Source organism: Alosa alosa, chromosome 23, assembly GCF_017589495.1.
Source record: "Alosa alosa isolate M-15738 ecotype Scorff River chromosome 23, AALO_Geno_1.1, whole genome shotgun sequence".
In the NCBI taxonomy this organism is placed as follows: domain Eukaryota; kingdom Metazoa; phylum Chordata; class Actinopteri; order Clupeiformes; family Clupeidae; genus Alosa; species Alosa alosa.
Genome location: NC_063211.1, coordinates 20,949,064 through 20,973,957, shown reverse-complemented (window position 1 = coordinate 20,973,957; position 24,894 = coordinate 20,949,064). Strand labels below are relative to the sequence as shown.

Below are 24,894 nucleotides of genomic sequence, written 5' to 3'. Positions count from 1 at the left end.
CCCAAATGACGTACTCCAATACTCCAACGTTCAGCAAGTACATACTGCAGGTGAGGTGTCGGGCTTTCATATGTAAAGCAGCTGAAAGTGTCTGTGAACTTTCACCTTCTACAAGCCCAAAAAAACGACGCAGACGCCAGGAATAAGGGGGTATACTGGGTTGGGACGATTTTTTGTTTGCACTGAATACGAGAAAATCCAATTTGGATTATTTAATTTTTTTTTCTAAAAATTATTGCTCTGGAAAACATCCTACATTGACATTTGGCTGATATTTCCACAGCCTTTTGTAAGAATTTTCATTTTGATCACTGGGACTGCATGTTTATCCTACACACAACAACTGAGATTGTCCAAACACCCCTCTCTACCCTCCCCTCCCAGAAGCTATCAATAAAGTTGATATTTCCTTTATGCCAAGTCATGTTCTATTTGGGGATTTCAAGAACAAAACAAAACACTGATAAGAATTTAAAAATTCCAGCATAAACTCATGTTTCAGGGAACTATCAATCATACTTAGTTTACTAGTGCTTCTTACTTCTTTTAAAGTAACAACGGTTCTATCTGATACACAATCATATTTATATATTCAACCTTCTTACATAATCTGGTCCTTAATAACAAAAAAAATAAAAGAATGAAATCACATAAAATTAAGTGGTCCTTGTGAAAAATAATGGAAAAGTCTCTACTTCCTCATGTTCCAAGTTTCACCTTTGACCTCCGAGAGGTCAAATCAGAATTTTGTAATGTAAATCACTGGCCCTGCCAAACAATGATCCGACAGTCTAGCACACATAAACAAACCCAAAGTGAATGATTGTAACTGAAAACACCCACGCCACGACTGTACACTCCCAACCGACAACAAACATCGTGACTGTGATGGGAGACGGAGAAGGAACGATGCCCTAGAAATTCACAGTTTCTTCTTCACCTTCCATGGGCAATGTGAAAACAAAAAGATCAAGTAGAGACTTCATCACAGACTTGCATGTTTGTTTGTTTTTTTCCTCTAGAGTTTTAACACTTACAGTAAAATCTTTAAATGCCCATAAATGCGTCTCTGTTCCCAAGATGACTGATCTCACATCAGAATGTTCTGGAGAGCCACGAGGCAGCGTAGTCATGGAGACCCAAAGAGTCCCTTTACATTCAACAAACAATTAAAAATAAACAAACAAAAGAAAACATAGAACACCATATTCTGAAATACCCACGCAATCATAAACAGAGTGGAGTTAACAGAATTTCCAAATCAGGAAAAAAAAAAAACAACAATCTAAAACACTGTTTACCGATGGGCTAGACAGAGGGACAAACTACACTGAATTTCAGCGGGATAAAGTGTCTTGCTTATGATCGGAACCTCTGGGTGTAGATAAAGCCTTATGGGCGGGTGTGTGACATTAGGGAGGTGCTAAGTGGCGGAGTGGAGCGGTGAGGTGACCGGAGGACTGGTCTTTAGCTGTGGGACGAGACGTCTGAGTGGGGTGCCAAGGTGATTGGAGGATTGGAGGCGTGGTCTTTAGCTGTGAGAAGAGACGTCTGAGGAGCTGCTGCTGTTGCTGTTGGTGGTCTGGGCCCTCTTGATGTACAGGTTCAGCAGCTTCATCTGGGGAAGCGACCACATCGTCAGACAAATTAGAAATAACACACAACACTACACAATAACACACACAATTAGAAGAATGACAACATGTACACAGTCATTTCCTGTGTAATACAAGGCTGACAACATCTGTTGTACACCTGTCTAGAGTAAATTCCCACGTATTGGCTACATTGTGTATAAATCGCATGCCAGTGTTGTATGCATATTACGTTATTGTTTGCCCAATAGCCCAATAAATTAGAATCAGATTGTGCTTTCATCAGAAAGAAAAATGACAAAAGGAGATGCATCCACATATCGCCCTGCCCCGCAAACCTCCTCGCGAATTAAGGGATTTTTCTGTCAGAACCTCCTAGTTGATTAAGAGATTTTTCTATATCAATGTAGAAACCTTAGCTAATAAAAGTGTGTGTCTGTGCTTGATGACCAGAACAAAGTGTCTAGTATGTTGATTTGTTTTCTTTTAAATATTTTTAGCGCTTTTATGCCTTTTAATCGGACAGGACATTGAAGATAGAAACAGGAAGTGAGTGGGAGAGAGAGAGAGATTGGGTGGGATCGGGAAATGACCCGGGTCAGACTCAACCCCGGGTCCCTGTGGGCCCCACAGCACCCCCCCCCACCCCAATATATTGATTCTATGTGACTGTGAGGTTGGAGCATCAGGTGTGTAGTGGAGGTGTCCAGCGTACCTTGCTACCCGTGAGCTGGGCCAGGTGAGGCTTGAGATCCTCTCCGATCACAGAGTAGATGGCCACCAGGCAGAACACACTCGCCTTGCGCACACTACTCTCAGTGTTATCATAGCTCTGAAAACACACACACACACACACACACACACACACACACACACACACACACACACAGAGGAATACAAGGTCATGGTTTACTTCCTCCCATTCTGGAGTGACAACAATCCTTTGTTTTACTTAATGGTCCCTTGAAAATCAAAATGTGATGTTTTGTTTAGTATTGCTATGGGTTTCTGTGTGATGGTGTAGGCATCATGGGGGTTGTTAGTAGATACCAAGGTACAGTGCCTGCAGCAGGCCTAGGATGATGTTCGTTTTATATGATAATGTAGGGGTTGGGGTCAGGGTCAGGTGGGCATACCTGCAGCAGGCCTGGGATGATGTCGGGCAGCAGTGTGATGAGCGAATCCTTGGCGATGCGCTCGATGACTTTGGTCTGCATCTTGATGGCGGCCAGGTTGATGGGGTAGTCGGCCGTCTGCACGATGGGGCACAGCACCTTGATGCACTGCTCTGGGTGGATGGAGCTGGCCAGGGTGGAGGCGGCCTCCTCCGCCGCACGCACCACCTGGGGGGGATGGAGGGGGAAGAGTGAGTATGGGTGCTTTCACACACACAGACACACACACACACACACACACACACACACACAAAGACACGCATCTCTCTCTCTCACAGACACACATCTCTTACACACAGACACACGCATCTCACACACACAGACACACATCTCTTACACACATACACACAGACACACGCATCTCACACACACAGACACACACACTTTACACACATACACACAGACACACATCTCTTACACACACACTCACACAGAGAGACACACATCTCTTACACACACACACACACACAGAGACACACATCTCTTACACACACACACACACACACACAGAGACACACATCTCTTACACACACACACAGACACACACACACACACAGAGTACAGTTGAATCGGAACGTGGACCATTGGCCCCCAAAGATCAGTGGGTATGCGTGAGCTTCTTTTCAGAACAAACCAAACATCTCCAATCCAACTCTACAGCAGTACTTTATGTCTGGAAAGTCTGTCACTCTAAATGTTGCTGTGTAAACACGAAACAGACCCAGAGACAATCGCAACATTTGTATTCAACCCATGTTCCAGAACACAATAGGTGTGGGAGCACCTTAAGAGAGAGAATCAGAGAAAGGGAGAGAAATAGAGAGTGGAGAGAGGGAGAAAGAGATAGATAGAGAAAAGCGAGAGAGAGACGGGAGTGTTCCCGACGGTAGCTTTGCAAATGACTTGAAGTATAAACGTAATTTGATTGGTTGGTGCCATCCGTCGATTGGCTTGATTGGCCGGTGCCGTCTGTCGGTGCAGCAACAGCTGAACTTCTCAACGCGAGCTACGGGAGAAACGCAACGCAACGGACCCACAATTTAGTTCGGCAACGGATGACGTGAGCCCATGTAAAGTGAATAGGATGCGTCTCCAGCACTGCAACGCACGCAGCTGTGTGCAGAAGCCGTTACAGGAGTGTCACGAACATAGTCACAGTCAAGCTGCTAGTAGCTGACTGTATAACTAAGTTCGGCCAAGCTTAAATTGTACGTCATAGCGTGAACTAAACATCACACCTTAATTCTATCACTTGAAATACAAATGCAATACGCCGGTTGTACGTATAGACCTCTCTCAGCACACACACACACACACAGAAGACTGTCCGAATATATGGCGCAATACATGTTCTATATGTTGACACTGGAAAACCACACAAGTAGGCCAGAAGATGGTGACACAAGAGAGGACAGTTAGCTGGCGTAGTTTGACCTCTAAGACGGCTAGCCATACAGAATTCAGGTACAGGGGGTTTCCTAGAGTCCAGTCGGGCTCTACCTCTTTATGGGAGTCCTTGTGGGCCTCCAGGGTCTTCATGATGGTGAGTTCTGCATAGTTCTTGAAGCGGGCAGGCTGGTTCCGCAAGACCTCTCTCAGAACCCGGAGCGCTAGGGCACGAATGGTGTGCTGAAGGGGAGAAGAGACACAGAGATAGACACACACACACACACACACACACACACACCATTAAAACGAACACAATCAAGCTCATCTCAACAACTAACAAAGTCAACTAATCCAACAGGGCTTTTAAAATTACATGCATGTATGTATGTGTATGTGCGTGTGTGTGTGTGTGTGTGTGTGTCCTTACGTCTTTGTCGCCGGCTGTATCCAGGGTGTGCGTGCCGTGCGTGCCGTGCGTGTGTGTGCATGTGTGCGTGCGTGCATCCTTACATCTTTGTCCCCGGCTGTATCCAGACTGTCTGTCTGTGTGTGTGTGTGTGTGTGTGTGTGTGTGTGTATGTGTATGTGTGTGTGTGTGTGTGCATCCTTACGTCCTTGTCCCCGAGTGTCTCGAGCAGCAGCAGCAGCATGGTCTTGAAGTGCTCGTCCCAGACGGCCAGGCAGTCCTCCCGCGTGACCTTGAGCAGCTCCAGCAGCGCCGTCCGCCGCTCCTCCACCCGGTCACCCATGGAGCTGGACAGCTCCTTCAGCAGGTCCCCCACCAGCTCCAGCTGCTGCCCTGCACCTGGGGGTGGGGGTCAGAATTGGAAGTGTATTATCTATTACAATATCTCCCGCTGCTCTGCACATAATGGGAAGTGGTGATCACTTTTTCACACTTTTTTTTTTTTCTTTTTAAAGAATGAAACTTGAGTAATCACAAAAACGCCTTGTGAGTGCACTTTCCACCTTTCCATAACCGAATTATGTATAGTACAATGTCCCCCGGGGACAGAGAAATACTTTTTTCTGATTGGCTGATAGGGAGCTATTAAAGGTCCCATCAGTGATTTTAAGCTATTTCTTTGTGTGTGTGTGTGTGTGTGCGCCCTGGGTCCTACCTGTTGGGAAGGCTTTGGGGTGCATGATCTTATTTTCACCACCTTCCTGCTGTCGACGACCTGCGAGGAGCACAAGTGAGTGTCTGTGAGTGCATGTCAAAGCAATGAAGTCCACACACCACCCGTCTGAAACCCACGCCACGCTACGCCACGCCATTAAATATTAGCTTGGGAACTGCATCTGGACTTTATTGTTATTCCTGTGACTCAGATTTTCTTACAGTGGTTTCACTGTTGATGCTTTTCATGGTCCTGCCACACACACACACAGGTCTTACTCAACTATTAAATGGCAAAAGACCCAAGCTTAATGGTTAAGTATGTAAAGCCTTATGTAAAGGAACTGACCATCTCTGAAGTGCTCGGCGTCGTCGTCGAACACGGCCTCCTTGAGGGCGCTGCGGTCGTAGCCGCTGATGGTGTCCGCGTAGTTGTAGGGGTTGTAGTCGCGCCCGCGCGGGCCACTGAAGGAGCGCGGCGACGGCGTGTTCAACAGAGACGTCTTGTTGTCCAGCGCCGTCCGACCGCCACCGCTCTCCACCACGTCCATGCCAACCCGCTGCTCCGCCCCTGACGACGCCATACCGCCAGCCTAAGAGAGAGAGAGAGAGAGAGAGAGAGGATGAAGTAAGGGATAATGGACGATACGGTGGTCTGTTCACAGAAGTTAATGCACGGTCGAGGTTGTAAAACGGCTGTTACAATTTAAACTCTTTAATCGCTAAAACTGTCTTGTTTGTAGAACTACTTTTTTCCGACACATACCAGCTAATTTCTCAACTTGCAGGACAAACTGCCGTTACTAGTTCTAAATGGATGGTTGCTACGGCCAAAGGCCAGTCGTTAGTTCTATCTCTCCCGTTGTCAAGCGGGCGTATCCCAAGATTCTGATGAACTTTAGCTTTGAAACATCGCTATTTGACTTAGCCTGCTGTCATCCATCTAGCTAAAAGCCACCTCCGTCATATGCTACAACGTTACTGTGTTCTGAACGTCTGCATTTTACAGCTTGGATGCAACGTGACGGTTCATTTAAACTTCACAACGAGTTCAGCGAATTAATGTGTGTGAGCATGAGCTTTGCGTGTGTGTGTGTGTGTGTACGTGTATGAGAGTATGTGTGTATGTGTGTGAGTTTGAGCATGTGTGTGTGCGCGCACACTGACCGGGTCGTCTCGCTTGCCGTCCCTTCTGACGGGCTCCAGCACGTCCTCCTGGCTGCGGAAGCTGAAGTTCTGGATGGCCTCGGTCACGCCGCGCAGCGAGCTGTAGATCTCATCCGAGTTCATGTTCTCTGTGTCGTACTCCATCATGCTGTACACACACACACACACACACACACAAAGTGAGGACTAGATATACATATGCATACATATACATGAATGCAGACGCTTGACACACCAGGGACACAAAGACGAGTACAGCATGTCCCCCTCAACAAACCCCAGGCAGGCAAGTGATGATGGGACACATCGAAACGAACGTACAAATCAGCCTCCAAAGGACACTGGAACACACCAAAGGACAACTTCAACTCGAGTGACGACCACGTGACGCAGACAAAAACAAATCTAGACACCAGACATGGGAGCGTCCACTAGCGACGGCACTGATTCTCCCTCATGCATTCACACACGCACGCACGCACACACAGGAAATACAGCCAGTGGGATGGGCGAGAACATAAACAGCAGCAGAGATGCACAGCAGGAGGCCATAAGCATGGGAGACATGAGAAAGAGAAGGGACGCTTCACACACACACACACACACACACACACACACACACACACACACACACACACACACACACACAGACACAGACACACACACTTGACTTGGACTCCAGACACGGTGAGAAATTCACAGTGACAATGGGACAAGACGAGATATTCATGTTTCAGCCTCAAAATGCTAACACTCAAATCTTAGTGAAAAGCATCTCATCCTCTACTCAAATATGATCTACACTGTATGAGTAGAGTAGAACATGTCAGTGCTGCCTACATTACAGGATTTTCTTTTGCAAACATGATCTCCTAATGGCTCCTACCCAGAAAACCAGATGACTATATCTGAAATGCTCCAGCCCTAATCTGATATCAAATCTGGAAGTCTAACCCAGAAAAACAAATGACTACAGCTGAAATGCTCTAGCTCTAATCTGATATCAAATTTGTAAATTTAACCCAGAAAACCAGATGACTATAGCTGAAATGCTCCAGCCCTAATCTGATATCAAAATCTGGAAGTCTGTTCTGATCTGTCTGCCGTTTCAGGTGTCAGTTGGTATATAGACACAGAGCAGCACCCTCTCCACCTGAAGCTCCATCTCCACCTCCTCTCCACCCACTGCGTGCCCCACCCTGCCCCCCGGCTGAGGTGCATTACCTGGGGGAGAAAGCGCGGCGGGGAGGACCCCTAGTGGAGGGAGCGGCAGGGGTGGAGGAGGAGGGTGGAGGGAAGGGAGGGGGGTGCTTAGAAAGGCCGTTAGTGCTCCAGCTGCCCCCCCAAAGCCGACTGGGTGGGTGGAAGCGAGAAAAGAATGGATCTGGATAAGATCGAGGAGGAAATAAAGATAAATCGATAGACAAACTTGCGTCGAAAATGATAATAATGAATCAGATCAAGAGAGAAAGAGAGAAAAGGATGGATGAGGAGAGATAGAGAGAGATGTAAAAGAGAAAAGAGTGAGAGAAAGATCATGTTAAGTCAGTTAAAAAAGGAGGCAAACAAAGAAAAGTAAATGTGTAAAATAAGCATCGGAAAAATCGATGGAAGAATGGATAATCGGCAAAACAGAAAGACAAAAGAGAGAATGGATAATGGGCAGAGCAGTGAGGAAAGAGGGGAAAAGAGAGATGGAGGAATGGATAATGGGCAGAGCAGTGAGGAAAGAGGGGAAGAGAGAGAAAAAGTGAAAGAATTTGTTTTGCTGTGAAGTATAAAATCAAGACCACAGAAAAGAAACCCACCAACCCAAAAACAAAGATTCAGAAAATACTGAGATATGAGCTTCAGACCTATTTACTTGGCTGGTTTTAGGTGTTTAAAGTAAATAATGATACAAAGACTACTACTACTGAAACAAAGGCCTTTTTAAGAGAAACATTAAAAGCTAAAACCAATAATATTACACAAAACCTGCACAATATACGACTCTGGAAAAAGTGAAGAGACCACTGCACATTTTTCTGATGTCATCCTATGGTTGCTGAGTGACATTTGATTGACGGTCATATTCAAAATTAAGAGACCACTGCAAATTTGAATATGACTGTCTACTCATTCGAATGTCACTCAAATGTAGGCTGACATCAGAAAAAAGTGCAGTGAATATCTTTGGCTCCCTCAGAGCTGTAAATATTTGTGCCTCCAGCTGTTTTCATGAACGTCGATCAGTTATCGGCCTACACAAAGCTAAGAATTCCCTCATATGTCTTGGCGCCAGATGCTCTTTGGCCACGAGGGCATATCTAATGCATCAGAAGAGCAGCTTTGGCATGTTCATCTCTCAATAAACAAACAGACGTAATAACTTACATCAGATACTGTAGCCATGGGACGGTCACTCTCCCATTAATGGGAGATTTGAATGGTGTGTGTGTGTGTGTGTCTAGAGTCTGTGCTCTATTAGACATGTCCAGCATGAGGGAGATTCACAGCACACACGAGGGCCATTCAAAGCAACACATGCAAACAAGGCTGCTACTGCTGGGAATGCAGAGGTGCTACCGACTGATTGAGGGCCCCTGTTTATACAACACCAGACCACATCTCCCACGCTGTCCAGCTTTACTGTACATATTATATGCACTGTGTGTATTCTTTCTATCTGTCTATCTATCATAAGAATGTAATCTATATAGTAATACTAATAATATTCATAATATATATCTAACATTCAATGTATTAGTGTGTGTGTGTGTGTCTAGAGTCAATGCTCTATTTTTTCCAGCATGAGGGCCATTCACAGCACACACACATTCAAAGCAACACAGGCTGCTACTGCTGGGGAATGCAAGAGGTGCTAACACTGAGCTGATTGAGGGCCCCTGTTTATACAACACCAGACCACATCTCCCACGCTGTCCAGCTTTACTGTACATATTATATGCACTGTGTGTATTCTTTCTATCTGTCTATCTATCTATAGAATGTAATCCCTATATAGTAATACTAATAATATTCATAATATATATCTAACATTCACAGGGAATTTCATTCTCATATATATATACATACATACATACACACACACACACACACACACACACTTTTAATAAAGTATACGTACTTTCATATATATTTAATCTATTATATAGACTTTCTCATCCATAAGTCATGGATGCACCTCTGTGTGTGTGTGTGTGTGTGTGTAACCTGTGTGTGTGTGTGTGTGTGTGTGTGTGTGTGTGTGTGTGTGTGTGTGTGTGTGTGTGTGTGTGTGTGTGTGTGTATGGATGACGCACCTGGGCGAGAGCCCCCCATGGGAGCAGTTGGTGGGGGAGGTGAGGGGGCTGGTGCGGCTGCTGGGGTGGCGAGGAGCAGGGGTCCGGCCAACTGTGTTACTGGGAGAACCCTGTGTTTAGAGAAAGAGAGAGAGAAGGAGAAGACAAGAGAAAGAAGGGAAGCGAGGGGAGAAAAGGAGAGAGAGAGAGAGAGAGAGAGAGAGAGAGAGAGAGAGAGATAAAAAGGGCAGAAAGGACCATAGCAAAAATGAAAAGACAAGAGAAGGAAGATCACAGAAAGAAGGGAGGGAGAGAGAGAGAGAAACATTTTAAAACTCTGTAGAAAGCAGTCAGTGTAATGCAGTGTGCTAGGCCAGAGGCCCAAGCTTTTATCCCACCCTGGAGACACAACAGAGTCTACAGCTTCATGAAACAAACATTGCAAAGGCATTAGTGTCCATAAAAACTTCCCTCACACTTTCAGCCCTTTTTGCCTTCACTTAAACTTTGTCCTCAACTCTCCTTACATCTGGGCCAGTGGCTGCACAAACATTTTGCCAGATTCACAGACGTCACCTTTAATATGTCTCAGCTGTTACTAACAGTTATGAAACGTCTGTAGTGTGTGTGCCGCTATGAGTGTGTGTGTGTGTGTGTATTTGAGAGTGTGAGAGCGTGTGTTTGTGTGTGTGTGTGTGAGAGTGTGTGTGTGTGTGAGAGAGAGTGTGCTTTACCACAGCGGCATGCGTTGCTGGAGTTCTTGAGGTGGTTGTGTAGGAGCTTGGTGGCTCCGTCTTGAAAGGTCTTGGGCAGAGCTCCCAGCAGCATGGTGAACTCCGGGGTGTTCAGCTCAAACAGAGAGATCAGGACCATCTGAGCCGCCTAACACACACACACACACACACACACACACACACACACACACACACACACACACATATTAAATGGACAGAGAGATAAACAGTGAAAAGGGTGAGTGCACTGGCACTGTGTTCTGAAGCATGGTGTGTGTTTGTGTGTGTGTGTGTGTGTAGACTTTCAGAGAAAAATCAACAAGGAGCCTCAGTGAGGCAATCAATGAGAGTGTCTTGAGTCGCAAGCAAAACTCCAGAGCAGCAGAGGGCGCCGCTGAGCTAAAGCGGTCTGATGCAGCTCCAGTTCCCCAGGGCACTCCCGGGCAATCCATTCGGACATGCAAACCGCATGGGAGCAGAGAGGCAGGAAAGAGCCTGGAAGCAGGCTGCAGGTCAAAGGTTAGAGAGAGCTTCACTCCCTGAACATTCATCAGTTGAGATCAGCACTGGCACACACGTAGTAGTAGACCATTTTAGCGCATAGCTTGTTGTCGGCATGCATGTTGGTCAGGTCGGATCAGATCGGCCATATAGCCAGTTAACTGTTAAAGCAGAAGTCACTCAAAGTGTAAACAAAATAAAAAAAAAAGTGTGAAACAAGGAGCGACTTAGTCAGGAAAACACTCATCGAACCACAAGGTTACTATTTCCTTAGAGTTCACAAACACACGTCTCTTTATGGGTTGTAGCTACAGCACAGTATTCACAGCTAGAGAGATAAAAAAAACTGACATCAATCTGCAACCATCTGGCAAAGCTTGGTTAGAGCGAAAGAGAGAGAACGAAAGAAAGAGGAAGAGAAAGAAAAGGAAAGAAAGAGAAATAGGAAGGAAGAGTCTGTAGTAGTCGAGAGGATTGGCGGGGTTTTGGACGGGTCCGCGGGCAGAGAGGAGCTAGTTTAGCACAGACGGGGGCGAGTTTGGGGGCGCAGGAGCAGGAGGGGTTGTTGTTGAGGGGGGTCTCTACCTGCTTGCACCTCTCCTCCATGTTACTCTCCGTGGGCAGGGAAAGCAGAGAGCCAGGCCTGCCAGCCCAGTCATCCCCTGCCCAGCTCTGCAGGGTCTGGGGAATTGTGGGTAGAGGTCAGAGACATGTTAGGGTCTGAGGAATGATGGGTAAACGTCAGAGAGACAGACATGTTCTGTGCACCTGTAGCTGGTCTGGCAGAGAAAGGTCCAACACAAAGGATCATGGGTACCACACCCAGAGAACACCTGTACTGATGAACATGTATGTGTAAAATCAGTTGCCTTGGATAAAAACTCTGGCTAAACTACTGTTTGTATAAACGGTCATAATCCATCCTATGTTATTCTACCAAGAAGGCTGTTTTCCTTACCCTACCTATGGAAATAATTATTTATATATCTATAAAATACTGTTGTAATAAAATATTGCCGTTGCTAAAAGTGCTGACCTAAGGACTAAATATAACTGTAAATGTTAAGAATCTGAAGAATTGTATACTAGCTAAGTCCAAGTTGTGGAGTGTCCACCACTAAGTGAACCTTTTCTCCTGTTTCAGTGACCAAGCCCTCTACCTCCTGGTTTCTGTGTCCTGCGTGTAGCTGCTACACTTGGGAATGTGGAAACTTGGCCGGCAGCATGTGCACAGCCACCCTCAGAAACAACACTAGCCTGCTGCTGGCTCCCCGTTTTATAAAACCGCACTCATAAAACCAAATCATGTGGTTTGAGAGTGTTTCAAACCCCCAGCCCACTACGCGCTACAATATTATTCAGAATCTAGTAAAAAGAAAGTATCAAACACAACTCAAGTCACTAAAATCATAAATGAACCATGAAACCTGACAGAGATGCTTGCCCAAGGACAGAAGATTAAATCTTAAGAGCATCCAGGACTTTTTGAGGTTGTACACAGTCTGAAGAGTTGAGGGACAGTAGCCATGGCTGTTGGTCCTATACAATGTGGTTTTTTTTTTCGACTCACCTTGCGGACGTCGGAGCTTTTGGGTTCGGTGGTCCACGTGATGATGCGCGAGACCGCCAGCCGCGTCTCGCTGGAGTTCACGAAGTCCGTGGGGTCCATCTGGCGGGCGAGCAAGTCGATGTACTTCAAGATGGCCACCTTCACCTAGGCAGGCACGAGGAAAAACAAACACAGCGTGTCCGAGCTGACCTCACCACAAACCACCCCCCCCCGGTCCAAAAACAGCTTTTACAGGCCTACAGCGGCAGCCTGGGCTGCGTAGGCAGGCAAAGCCACTGTGTGGCCAACAGCCCACAGCCATAACAATAACACACCCACACTTCCCACACAGAACAGGAATAATGTCATCTCTACTGCAGAACGACATGGAGGGAGGGAGGGAGGAGAGAGGAGAGAGGGGAGAGAGAGAGGAAGAAAGAGAGAGAGAGAGAGGGAGAGGGGGGAGAGAGAGGAGGGAGAGGAGAGAGAGAGTGGGGGAGAAAGATGGGGGAGAGAGAGAGAGGAGACAGGGAGAGAGAGAGGGAGGAGAGAGAGAGGGGAGAGGAGAGAGAGGGGGGCAGAGGGAGAAGGAAGAGAGAGCAAGAGGGTTATAGGGAGAGAAGGTGGGAGAGAGAGGGAGAGAGAGCGAGGGAAGGAGAGGGAGGGTGAGAGCAAGAGCGAGGAAATGAGAGCGAAAAAGAAAGAGGGAGAGAGAGAGGATGAAGAAAGAGAGTGTAAGGGAGACAGAGAAGAGTAAAAACAGGGTGGAAGAGAGAGAGAAGAGGGGAGAGAAGAGAGAGGAAAAAGAGAGGAAAAGAGAGGGAGAATGTGAAGAGAAAGAGAATTAAAACATCCATCAACCTTGAGGTTGGGTGTTTGAGTCTGGTCGACGATAAACCGCATCAGGATGTTGAACTGCTGATCGTACGGAAAGGAATCCCTGAGAACACCAGTGGGGGAGAGAGGGAGAAAAACAAGATGGACGTCAGGGAGCCACAAGGCAAATAGGAAAGACAAGAAAAGCCTATCACTGAGGTCCTCTTAGGAGTTTGTGGACAAAAAACAACAGTTTCCTTCAAGGTTGGCTTAAATATTACACATTCAAGTTACATATTCTAAACACATTGGTCTTTTGTCTGATTTATTTTCTCAACATCATTTCATTGCACCCATGGTGTAAGTGTGTGTGTACACATGCATGTGTGCGTGCGTAAGTGTGTGTGTGTGTGTGTATATTTAAGTGAGTGTGTGTGCATGCGTATATTTAAGTGAGTGTGTGTGCGTGTGTGCATGCGTGCGTATATTTAAGTGAGTGTGTGTGTGTGTGTGCATGCGTATATTTAAGTGAGTGTGTGTGTGTGTGTGTGTGCGTATATTTAAGTGAGTGTGTGTGTGTGTGTGTGTGTGTGTGTATGTGTGTGTGTGTGTGTGTGTGCGCGTATATTTAAGTGAGTGTGTGTGTGTGTGTGTGTGTGTGTGTGTGCAGACCTGGTGACGTCAAGGGCCTTCTGGACCTTGGCCTGGACGGAGCCCAGCAGGTCGGCGCCCATCTTCTTCAGCAGCTGGGTGAGCAGGACGAAGAGCCAGTCCTGCAGGTCCTCACGGTGCAGCGTGATGAAGTCCACCAGTGTCTCCAGGAACATGCTAAACACCTGACACACACACAGACTTTATACGGTATCAAGGCTCTATAGATTGTGTAGTATAGTGTCAAATATCAAATATCTTCAGTCAAACTGGTTTTATATAAAAATTACAACTAAACAGGATTAAACAGAACACTTACTCTCTGATGATGTCCATTCACACGCACCCATGGCAGACCATGCAGGGAGAGCAGAAGTGAGTGCAGTGAAATGACCACTCTGTGTGTAATAATGAGTGTGTATTGCAGGTGTCTCAACCAGTGTGCGTGTGTGTGTGTGTGTGTGTGTGTGTGTGTGTGTGTGTGTGTGTGTGTGTGTGTGTGTGTGTGTGTGTGTGTGTGTGCTTACCTTGCTGTGTGGGTCTGCAAACATTCTGGTGAAAATCTCACAGAGCCGCTTCAGCTCTACACGGCTGCGGGCACATAAGAAAAAGGTAATTTCTTATTAAATTCAACTCCGTGTCAAAGATAATTCCATACTTAATTGAAATTCAATCCTATTTTCAATGTAATGACTTCTGTAACTGGATCTAAGGGTTGTAACTTAATGCAATGACTACCAATGGGAGCAGGAGCACGAGATCTGGTAGTAACTGATCTGATAACGGGCCTAAAGTGTTCTACGGGTTCATAAGAGTTCTGACTAAATTCTGTCAAAGACCAGGATGGTGAGAGCATGAGTGGCAAGCATGTGGCCACCTGAGGATAATCTGGTTCCAAAGTAATATAGAACAGGTCTGATGAGTGATGTTCTAAGGGTGCTAAATGCACTCTGCTAAAGAACCGTTGTGTGGTTCTGACCTGAGGATAATCCGGTTTTGATTTAACAGAAAAGATCTGATAAGTGTTGTCCTAAGGGTTCTAAATACACTCTGCTGTAGTACGGTTCTGTTGGTCTGACCTGAGGATGCGCTGGCTCTTGAGCAGGTTCTGCAGGCCCAGCAGGCCCTCCTTCCTCTCCGACCAGTTGGAGCTGGCGCAGTGGTTCAGCACCTCGGCCACGTCCTCCGTCTGGCGCATGTAGTGCGGCATGCCGCTGCGTTCCGAGCCGCCGTCTAACGCCGCTCGAAGCAAGCCGACGCTGGCCGTGCTGTTGGCGTCGTCGTCAGAGTAGATCCCCGGAGACTCGTACCGACGCCGCATCGGCCTCCGCTAGGGTGTGGGGAAAGGGCAGAAAAGGGAGGAGAGAGAGGAGACGGGACACAGAGAGAGAGAGAGAGAGAAAGATGGAAAGAAGAGAGGATACAGAGAGAGATGACAGGAGGAAGAGGGCATACAAAAAGATAAGACAAGAAACAGAGAGAGAGAGAAGGGGGTAGAGAGAGAAAGAAAGAAAGAAAGAAAGAAAGAAAGAAAGAAAGAAAGAAAGAAAGAAAGAAAGAAAGAAAGAAAGAAAGAAAGAAAGAAAGAAAGAAAGAAGAGAGAGAGAGAGAGAGAGAGAGAGAGAGAGAGAGAGAGAGAGAGGGAAACACAGAGAGATTGGAAATGAGTGACCATCTCCAGCTAACCGTCAACTAGGACACACAAAATCTACAAGCACCAGTCACATCCATGCAGCTACGCTACTGGGGGTAGGGGTCAATCAGTTTACTGGAGGAGGAGGAGGAGGAGGAGGAGGAGGCATGCAGTGTCTTTGAGTAGATATGGAGCTCTCAGAGGAACAGGATGGAGTATCGATAATGATACAGGATGGTCATTGGTGGATGGAGTATTGATGATCAAACTGGATGCTCATTGGTGTATGGTGATGGTCCACATGGCTGAGGTGAATTATCACTTCATGAAATTATAGTGTGTGTACTGATAGAGGATGAGTCTCTTTCCTTGGGAAGAAGTCAATAGTATTTGAAATGTTAATTAATAAATGTTAATTAATAAATGTTAATGGCCGCTGTTAACGGCATATATTGTAGCACTACTGTGAATGACAGCATGGCTTCTGATTAAATGTGTGTGTGTGTGTGTGTGTGTGTGTGTGTGTGTGTGTGTCATCAGAGCTGGTTAAAGTGAGGGAGGAGGAGCTTGATCAGGGTTGGTCTATGCATGTGTGTATGAATCCCTGCGGAGTTTCCTGTGGGTTTGCATGAGTATGAGTTTGCGTTTGAGGGAGTGTGAACAGCGGGAGTGGTTTTAAACAACTACCTTATTCCTGGAGTCGCCTAAAAGCTGAGAGGTTTAAAGAGGAACCAAGGAGGGAAGAGTACAAGACATTACTTCTCAAAGGTCTTAGTTCAGAATCACAGCACACACACACACACACGTCTGGATTTCCAGTGTTCCACGTTTTTGATTAATTTGAATTCATTCAATTTCACATTACATCAGTATTAATTCACATTTGACACAGTGTACTGGTCCTGTTTTTGGATAACTTCTCAGTAACTGATAAGCCTATTTGCTCCAACATGGCAATATCTAAAAAATCTAATTACATCTCAAATCCCTTTTAAGACATTTTCATTTAAATAACACTAAGCAACTAAGGATATCAAATATGTGTGTGTGACTGTGAAGGGCTCAACATGCTTCTACGTCAACTCCACAGCACTCCTACGGCGTCGTGACCATTTTATGGTTCTGCGTCGGGTTGCTTTGCATCGCGGTGCATTTTCTAATTTGTTTGCCATATTTTCTTGCTTAGATTTTGTACAAAGTATCGAGAAATAGACACAGTAAACAAGCAAATAAGTCTGAGGTTATTTGCAAGATGTCTGCCAGTCAGTTTAAGTTATGTTAGGAGGCGAACTTTAGCACAACTGCCCACAAAGTACTGCTTGTTGGCGAAGTGCTAATTTCAAAACCATACTAACATATAAACACTTTACAAACGGATAACCCCGTCATTGTAACCAAAATATGACTGAGTTTATTTGCAAATGTCAGTGAACTAGCTTGTTGCTAATCCCCACAGTAGGCTGCTTGAAACACCGACTATGAACACACAGGGCAAGTTGACCAATCACAGTCCTTGCAGTCTGCGTCGCCTCGACGCAAAGTTACAGTTTTTTGGATGTGCACGTTAAGCTACGGCGGAGGGGTCGGAGAGGGGTTCACGATGACGCAGAGAGGTCTGCGGGGGTACGCCGTCGATTCGATGCAGAAGCATAAAATAGGCTTAAGTGTGTGTGTGTGAGTGTTCTCACCAGAGCGTCTGCCACAGCCGCCTCCACATCAGTGCCTGTGTTGAGGATGCGCATGGCGTTAACGGAGGCCGAGATCCGAGCCTGGTGGGCCAGGCCAAAGCGGTCTGTCAGGGAAAAACACACACACACACACACACACACACCATTAGAGAGGAAGACAGATGCATGAGAGGAGAGGAGAGGTGTGGAAAAAGAGGGAGGGATGGATGGATGAAGGGGAAGTCAGGTAAACGACAAAAGATGAGATGACGCCCATCGTTAAGTCATCATATCTGGCAGAACATTAACGGCACACACACACAGATGTACATTACATGAAGATGGTAGGCATGTCAAAAGGGATTTAACAAATCTTTATACATGGGCTACTTTAAATTAAAACATGCCATTTCACAGCGTTCATTTGCACCACTCGGCAAATTAAAAAATAAAAAAGATGGCAACACATTACAAAAATTGGTTATGAAAATAAAAAGCAGATGACATAATGCCTTGGAAAATAAGAACAATTCAATATGGACCAAATTAAACATTTTCATCAAAAAAGTTAATGTAATAATACGGTATGCAAGCTGACAAAATAACTCCCTTAAATTCAGACATGAGCAAAAAATTATAAAGATTTGCAAAAAGTATACTTAAAAAAAAGAACAGAACCATTTGCAACAACACTAAAAAGAAGGAAAAGGGGCATACGAGACAAAAACCTCACAATTCACCAGATGCATAAAGAGGTGCTTAACATTTTTTGTTTTCTAAATATATTTACCTTTCTTAACTGTACTTTATTTTCACAAAACTGAATTCCTGCTGGACACCTGCCAGTGGGTTTAAGACTAGCTGTGAAAGTGTCTGTTTGAGGCTACAGGCTTGACGTTACCCAGCATTTGGGAAGTGTGAGGTTTTCAAATCTCTGGCGCCCTCTTGTGGCTGGATGAGGCGTTACAGCACCGGGCACGCAAAGCGCCGTGGATGAGAAGGGTCACCTGAGTAGCCGAGTGGGTCGGCCGCTGTGAGCGCGCTCGTGGAGCGGGACTGACGCCGTGACACTGAGGACGGGGTGTGGCAGCGGGAAACAGTCAGGGGAAGGGTAAACACAAACACAGATCGCATTCTACCTGCAGGTTTGTTTTACCTGAGGGTCTACATTAACAATCAAGATCATATTCAGTCTTTCTTAGTTTTAGCCACATATCTTTAAGCCATAGTTTTCCTAACTGATCGTTGCTTCACAGTATCAACCCAAACTTCCCCTCAGTAGACTGCTCTCTGTAGATAGACTCCCTATTACAGTTCACATTAGCATTTTGCACTGACTACAGACAGCCGACTTAAAATTCCACTTATTCAACCCACCAGTACGGAGACAGAAACAAAGCTTAGTTTGTATGGAGAGGTTTCGGAACTGTTAGAGGACAACTATCAGAGGCTTCAGGTTAGTTTTAGGGTGAGGTAAGTGTAAGGTTAAGAGGTCACAGGTGCATTGTGGGTAGTGGGCTTGGTGTGGCCGTACTCACCCAGCGGGGTGAAGCCACGGGCGGGGCTGGTGTCACGGCTGCTCTCGCGACTCGTGTCACGACTGCAGCCCTGACTCGCACTGGGCCGCGGGATACGACTCACCCGCACTGACGCACACACACACACACAAAGGTGAACAGAGAGTAGACACACAGACACGCACGCACCAGACACACACACACACACATCAACAAGTAGAGACAGACAGACAGACAGACAGACAGACAGACAGACAGACAGACAGACAGACAGACAGACAGACAGGCAGGCAGGCACACAGGAAAAAGAAAAAAGAGAAAAAGAGAGAAAGATGTGATGCATTTGATGCTCTTAGAGCAGGAACAAGAGGACAGGGATTAGTCAGGTCAGTGCAGAACAGAACAGTAGAACAGAATAGAACAATAGAACAGAATAGAACAGTGCAGAATAGAACAGCACACAGGTAGGGGAGAGGAGGAAGTCACAGACAGGTCCAGACACCTGAGGACAATCCGGCCAAAACAAACACTTCAATACAAACATAAACACCTTAATTCACTAATATAAACCATTACCCTGACAACACACGATTGTCAAAAAATGAAAACCTTCACATGTAAATATTCTCCATGCTCCAAAATAAATCTTCAGATCAGAAATAAAACACATAGTTTGCCATGCAAGGCTCTCTCTCAGTCTTGCTCTGGTATAGTACGGAACCCAAAACCTGTGTGGTCGAGGGTCAATTTCAACAACAGACAGACACTTATAACATTTTCAAAAAACATTTTTTATAAGTCCAAAAAACTGATCAGCGTGATGTGTGTGTGTGTGTGTGTGTGTATGTGTATGTGTGTGTGTGTCCTCACCCGAGCTGGAGCGTGTGGGGCTGGTCTCGCGGCTGCAGCCCTGGCTGCGGGGGATGCGGCTGCGCCTGCCGTCCGACGGCGTTGCGGTTCCCGTGGGACGAGGGATACGCCCGTACGTGTGACCGAGCAGCTTACCGGGGGAGCTGGAACGACTGCCCGCTACACACACACAAACACACGGGCAGAAAGAGTGTGTGAGGCAGACATAAAAAGACACGACAGCGACTGACCTGCACATATTAAAATCAAATTCACATCCACTGGACAAAACGGTTGATTTTGAAGAAGTTCTTGCAGATTAGCCAGCAAAGCTAGGTGGCAGAGAAATTACAAGGTCATAAGCCCCAATATACTTTTAAAATAACTAATCTCAATTCACAATTCAAGTAATTTGGAAAAGTCTGATGGGGCAATAGTAAAAGTACTGTATGCATTAACTGTTCATTTAGCAATAAACGTTAATTTGCCATAACTTACTATAGCGTACACATGGGTGCTATAGTAATCAATGTCTGCAATAAAACAATGTAAATTCACCAATACATTTCCGAACAAATATGCAGTTATATCAATTTGCCATTATTTGATATACTGTATGAGGGCCACTCAACCCATTCACCTTTTGTGCACAGTAAACCTCACTGATCGGAGTTTTAAAGCATTTCTCAGGTCAAAAATTATACCGAGTGACTAATGTCTAAAACAGAACTCAACGTTGACAAGCTGAAAGCAGGGTGAAAAACAAAGCAACACAAGAAGCCATCGCACCACAGTGCAACACTGAACACAACAGAGAGTGCAGCCACATACACACAAACACACACACACACACACACACACACACACACACACACACACACACACACACACACAGGTGAACCAGGAGCAGTCATGCAAGGGTGGATTAAACAACCATCTGCAGGCTATTGGAGCAATGACAGCACATGCTGATTCCCTCTCAGGAGAGTGGATAAGGAAGACTGATTCTGATTGGCTGGGGCTAGGCTTACCACTGCCTGTGGGGTTAGCAGATCTGGATCCTTGTTTTTAAAAGAGAGAATAGAGAGAACGAGAGAGAGAGAAAGAGCAGGATGCAAGACAGCGAAAGGAGGCATCCAGTTACCAGAGATGTGAAACACTACATTATCCAGCATGCATTGAATCATGACATCACCATGCGCGCAGATGTTACAAGAACCATAACATCTGTTCTGATGATGTTTGGAATCCTAATAAAACCAGGGGTGGAGAAGGTAAATTCCAACTTCAGACACTTCCAAGTCCTAACAAGATTCACACAGCTGACTCTCACCCCGATGTCTATCTCTGTGCTGTGATGGCAACAAGCCAAAAACAGACGGCAGCCTCAAGCATCGGCTGAGGGCTTTGAACTGTCTGACGTGTTGGATTTTCCACTCTTGGGGTTATGATGCCAATATCAGTGAGAGAGACAGATGTAGGATGAGCACTAATAAGATGCAGCAGAAGTAGAGACGAGAGAACACTTCATTATAGTGCGATAAGAACGGCATCTAACTTTTTACTATTTATTAATACCTTGTGTTGTCCTTGTGTCCTCTTTTTTTCTTTTCTCATACACTAATTGGTCCCCTAATTTTGTTGTTTGCTCTTCTTACAATGACAATACTTCTCTCAGTATTCTCAACAATTCTAATGATAAGATGCAAGTAGGGTTGGAGGAAAAAAAAAAAAAATCACCGCTTCATTAGTAAAAGTTATCAAGATTCATTATGTTCGGAACATTTCCCCAATTTACCATTTCAAAATACGCAAAGTAGTTTGTTATAACTGCTGCTACACTACGAACAAAACAGATTCCACATAGTTGCCGTCACAGTCCAGTATATGGCACTGAAAGTCACTTTTGAACAACTACACATCGGCTTTTGTAAGCTTCTTCTCACGCGAGTCGATTGTAAATTCCTATTACGTTTCGTCTCTTAATAATACTGTGCCCATTATAATTCCATCACAGCTGAAGGAGCATGACATTGCACTGCAGGCGTTGAATTGGAAGAATGATGAGGGTAATTTTTCTTGTTGAGAGGGGAGGATAACATCTGATATTTTGACACTGATTTATCTGCCAAATCCTGACTACCACAGCAGGGAATCTAAAAAAAAAATCTGTCAAAACACATTTTCTTCACGCAACACTATGATAGCTGAAACTATCATTTCAGTATCTGTGGTAGACAAAACATGCATCTCTGTCACAATGCACCACTTCCCATGGGTGTAAAACCCCTCCTCAAGCACCATACATCTGCATCCCAATGACTGAGCTCCTTCACACTTTGTTAGTACATCACAGTGTTACACACAAATCTGAAAGAACATTTAGATGATATTCTAGTGTCGATCGTTCAGTGTAACAGTATTGCTGACACCTAAGTAGATGTGTCTGTATGGCACAGAGCCTGTCTGGAGTGGATACTCACGCTGAGACTGAGACACCACTTTAGCTCGACTGCGCCCCCTGCTGTCTGTGGCTGGGGTGACACTTCCTGCTGTGCTGCCAGCACTTGGTCTCCTGGTACGTACACGACCTAAGAATGGGAGAGAGAGAGAGAGAGAGAGAGGAGGAGGAGGACAACAACGAGGAAGGGGGGAATAAGAAGAGGAAGAGGAGAGAAGAGGATGATGAAGAAACAGAAGAGGAAGAGTGAGGAGGAGAAGGAGGAGGAGCAGGAGGGTAAAGAGGAGGAGCGGAACAGGAGAAGAAAGGAGAGAGAACAAGAGATATCCAGAGATACAAGAGGCCAAAAGGGACCAGAAGATGAGAGGATAGAGAGAGACCAAAGGAGGAGAGGATAGAGAGACCAAAGGAGGAGAGGATAGAGACCAAAGAAAGAAAGGATAGAAAGTGATGGGAGACAGAGAGAGATAGGTTACATCAGCACATCAAACCAGATACACATGCTGTACTTAAGTCCCCACATAGGTCACAGTGCAGATGCTGCTCATATGAGTTTAGTCGTGCATTAGGAGCACCAGCTGGGCCTCAGATCTCTACTGGCCTGGTGCAGTGACAGGCACGGCGTACACAAGGGCTGACTCGTGACCAGGACTGTCCATTCTCAACAAAACACACACGTCAACACACAACGTCACCACCACAGGTGATATCCCAGAAAACAACTGATGCTGTCGTCCCCTCAAACATTGTAAATATTTATACGCCAAAAACCTGCGTTTACTGAGGCCAATACAATGCTTGGTGATCTGTATGACGTTAAGCTCATAACATGTGTTGTAAAATGAGCAAAACTTCAGACATCATAAATATCTTCATTGAATTTAGTCAGTCATTTGTGCAATTCCTTTACTGCAAGTGTTGTGCAATTCCTTTCCTTTATATATATACACACTTACCTTATATTCCTTTATTCTCAAATATATACCAAGCATATATTCCTTTACATTTTCATACATATACTTAGCATATATTCCTCTATATTTTCAAATATATACCAAGCATATATTCCTCTATATTTTCAAATATATACCTAGCATATATTCCTTTATATTTCCATACATATACCTAGCATATATTCCCTTGTCATTCCTTTATATTGCCCCTAGTTATTAATCACATTAGAGGTCGTAAGGTCAGGACAGGGTAGAGGAGAGGAGAGGAGTACAGACCACAGCAACAGCAAACACACTGGATACCATGCAGACATGGACCATGCAGGCCTCCACTCAGTGCAGTGCAGTAGAGTAGAGTAGAGTAGAGAGTACATTTCAGTATGTTACCGTATGGCCACAATACAGCACAGAGAACAGGAAAGGTGAGAGGACGCGAGTGGAGGGGATTATATACATATATATAATATTGGGGTGTTGGGGGGCACTGTGAGAAAACTGTGAGACTTACACACAGATTAAAGAAGAAAACACACACACACACAAATACAGCCTTACCCTCCACTTTACCAGGGGTACCGCCATCTTGGGGCACAAGATTTTAGGAGGAAGAGAGGCAGAGGTGGGGGTGGGGTGGGGTGGGATGGGGTCAGGGGGGTAATCACAACAAGAGATTAGAGATCAAGAGAGCCTCGGACTTCAGCTACATGAAGCAGTAGGAAAGTGGCGTGTTTGGGGGGAGGGTTAAAAGCACAGAGGACGCTTATAAGAGCTGGTCAGGCATTAAGAGAAGCTTTGCAGCATTAAAAGGAGTATGTTGGTCAGCTGTAAGTCTATGAGGTTAAAGGTAGAGGTAAAAATGTTGGTGTGAGTGGGGTAAGATTGTTATAGTTATAGTTTTAGTTATAGAGTTATAGTATTTTGCAGATGCTTTTGTCCTTAGCGACTCCTTGGTGAGTGTGTTGAGAAACTGGAGAGACAGACAGTAGGGATATCTCAGGATCTGACTGGTACCATTCCCAGAGGTCATCTGCACTCTACCACTGAACTTAGGGAGCAGGCAAATGAGGGGGGGGGGTTCTCTCAAAAGTGCTTCCCGAAATACACAGTGTGTACAAAATAACCAACAGAGGATTGAGGAGCCATAGAGTAGTACTTATTTTTTCCTGAGCGTGTGTGTGTTTGTGTTTTCTTTTCGTTCATATATCTGTCTGTGTGCGTGTGTGTGCATGCGTGTGTGTGTGTGTGTCAGGAGATTGGAGGTTGGTACCAAGGGGGGACATACTGTAGGATAACACTGGCAGAGCTAGGCAGGGTAGCAGATACTACTTGTTTTGAGTGTGTTGGGTGAGTGAGTGTGTTTGTGTGTTGGGATAGATTGCATGTGTGGCATGCAAATTGGTGTGTGTGTGTGTGTGTGTGTGTGTGTGTGTGTGTTGGGGTAGAGTGTACCCAGGGAGGCATAGGAGCTGGGAGGCAATATGTGTGTGTCTGCTTTGTAAGTGTGTATGTTGGGGTAGAGTGTGTGTGTGTGTGTGTTAGTGTGTGTGTGTGTGAGTGTTAGGGTAGAGTGTACCTAGGGAGGCGTAGGAGCCGGGGGGCAGTGCGTTGGCGGAACTGAAGGGGGCAGCACTGGGCACTGAGGGCATGCGAGACTTGGCACTGGCTGCGGCATTCACATCGATGTCGCTACGGGAACGTTGCAGGGAGGAGGAGCCTGGAGTCGCTCGCGAAGGAACCGCCTTCACAGCTGAAAGATACACGTACGCACACACACACACACACACACACACACACACACACACACACACACACACACACACGCACGCACAAACA

General features: G+C 45.6%; 1 protein-coding gene across 2 annotated transcripts in view; it reads right to left on the bottom strand.

Moving 5' to 3' along the window:
• Nucleotides 1-226: 226 nt before the first annotated feature.
• The window catches only part of LOC125288745 (CLIP-associating protein 1-B-like), a 68,191-nt gene continuing 43,523 nt past the window's right edge, over nt 227-24,894 (bottom strand). Inside the window, exons 18-41 of one of the 2 annotated variants that reach the window (XM_048235348.1) lie at nt 24,635-24,808; nt 22,131-22,238; nt 20,679-20,708; nt 19,669-19,827; nt 18,820-18,927; nt 18,289-18,351; nt 17,303-17,406; nt 15,061-15,311; nt 14,509-14,572; nt 14,301-14,303; nt 14,003-14,166; nt 13,376-13,454; nt 12,536-12,679; nt 10,474-10,612; nt 9,752-9,866; nt 7,671-7,799; nt 6,447-6,594; nt 5,629-5,872; nt 5,281-5,340; nt 4,771-4,964; nt 4,271-4,399; nt 2,732-2,938; nt 2,311-2,427; nt 227-1,618 (exon numbers count right to left, since the gene is read on the bottom strand). In XM_048235348.1, the coding sequence (XP_048091305.1) occupies nt 1,532-1,618; nt 2,311-2,427; nt 2,732-2,938; nt 4,271-4,399; nt 4,771-4,964; nt 5,281-5,340; nt 5,629-5,872; nt 6,447-6,594; nt 7,671-7,799; nt 9,752-9,866; nt 10,474-10,612; nt 12,536-12,679; nt 13,376-13,454; nt 14,003-14,166; nt 14,301-14,303; nt 14,509-14,572; nt 15,061-15,311; nt 17,303-17,406; nt 18,289-18,351; nt 18,820-18,927; nt 19,669-19,827; nt 20,679-20,708; nt 22,131-22,238; nt 24,635-24,808 (3,020 nt within the window). In that variant the 3' untranslated portion in view covers nt 227-1,531. Of the gene's footprint in view, nt 1,619-2,310; nt 2,428-2,731; nt 2,939-4,270; nt 4,400-4,770; nt 4,965-5,280; nt 5,341-5,628; nt 5,873-6,446; nt 6,595-7,670; nt 7,800-9,751; nt 9,867-10,459; nt 10,613-12,535; nt 12,680-13,375; nt 13,455-14,002; nt 14,167-14,300; nt 14,304-14,508; nt 14,573-15,060; nt 15,312-16,301; nt 16,326-17,302; nt 17,407-18,288; nt 18,352-18,819; nt 18,928-19,668; nt 19,828-20,678; nt 20,709-22,130; nt 22,239-24,634; nt 24,809-24,894 lie in introns of both variants that reach the window. The other variant, XM_048235349.1, reaches the window with a different exon arrangement.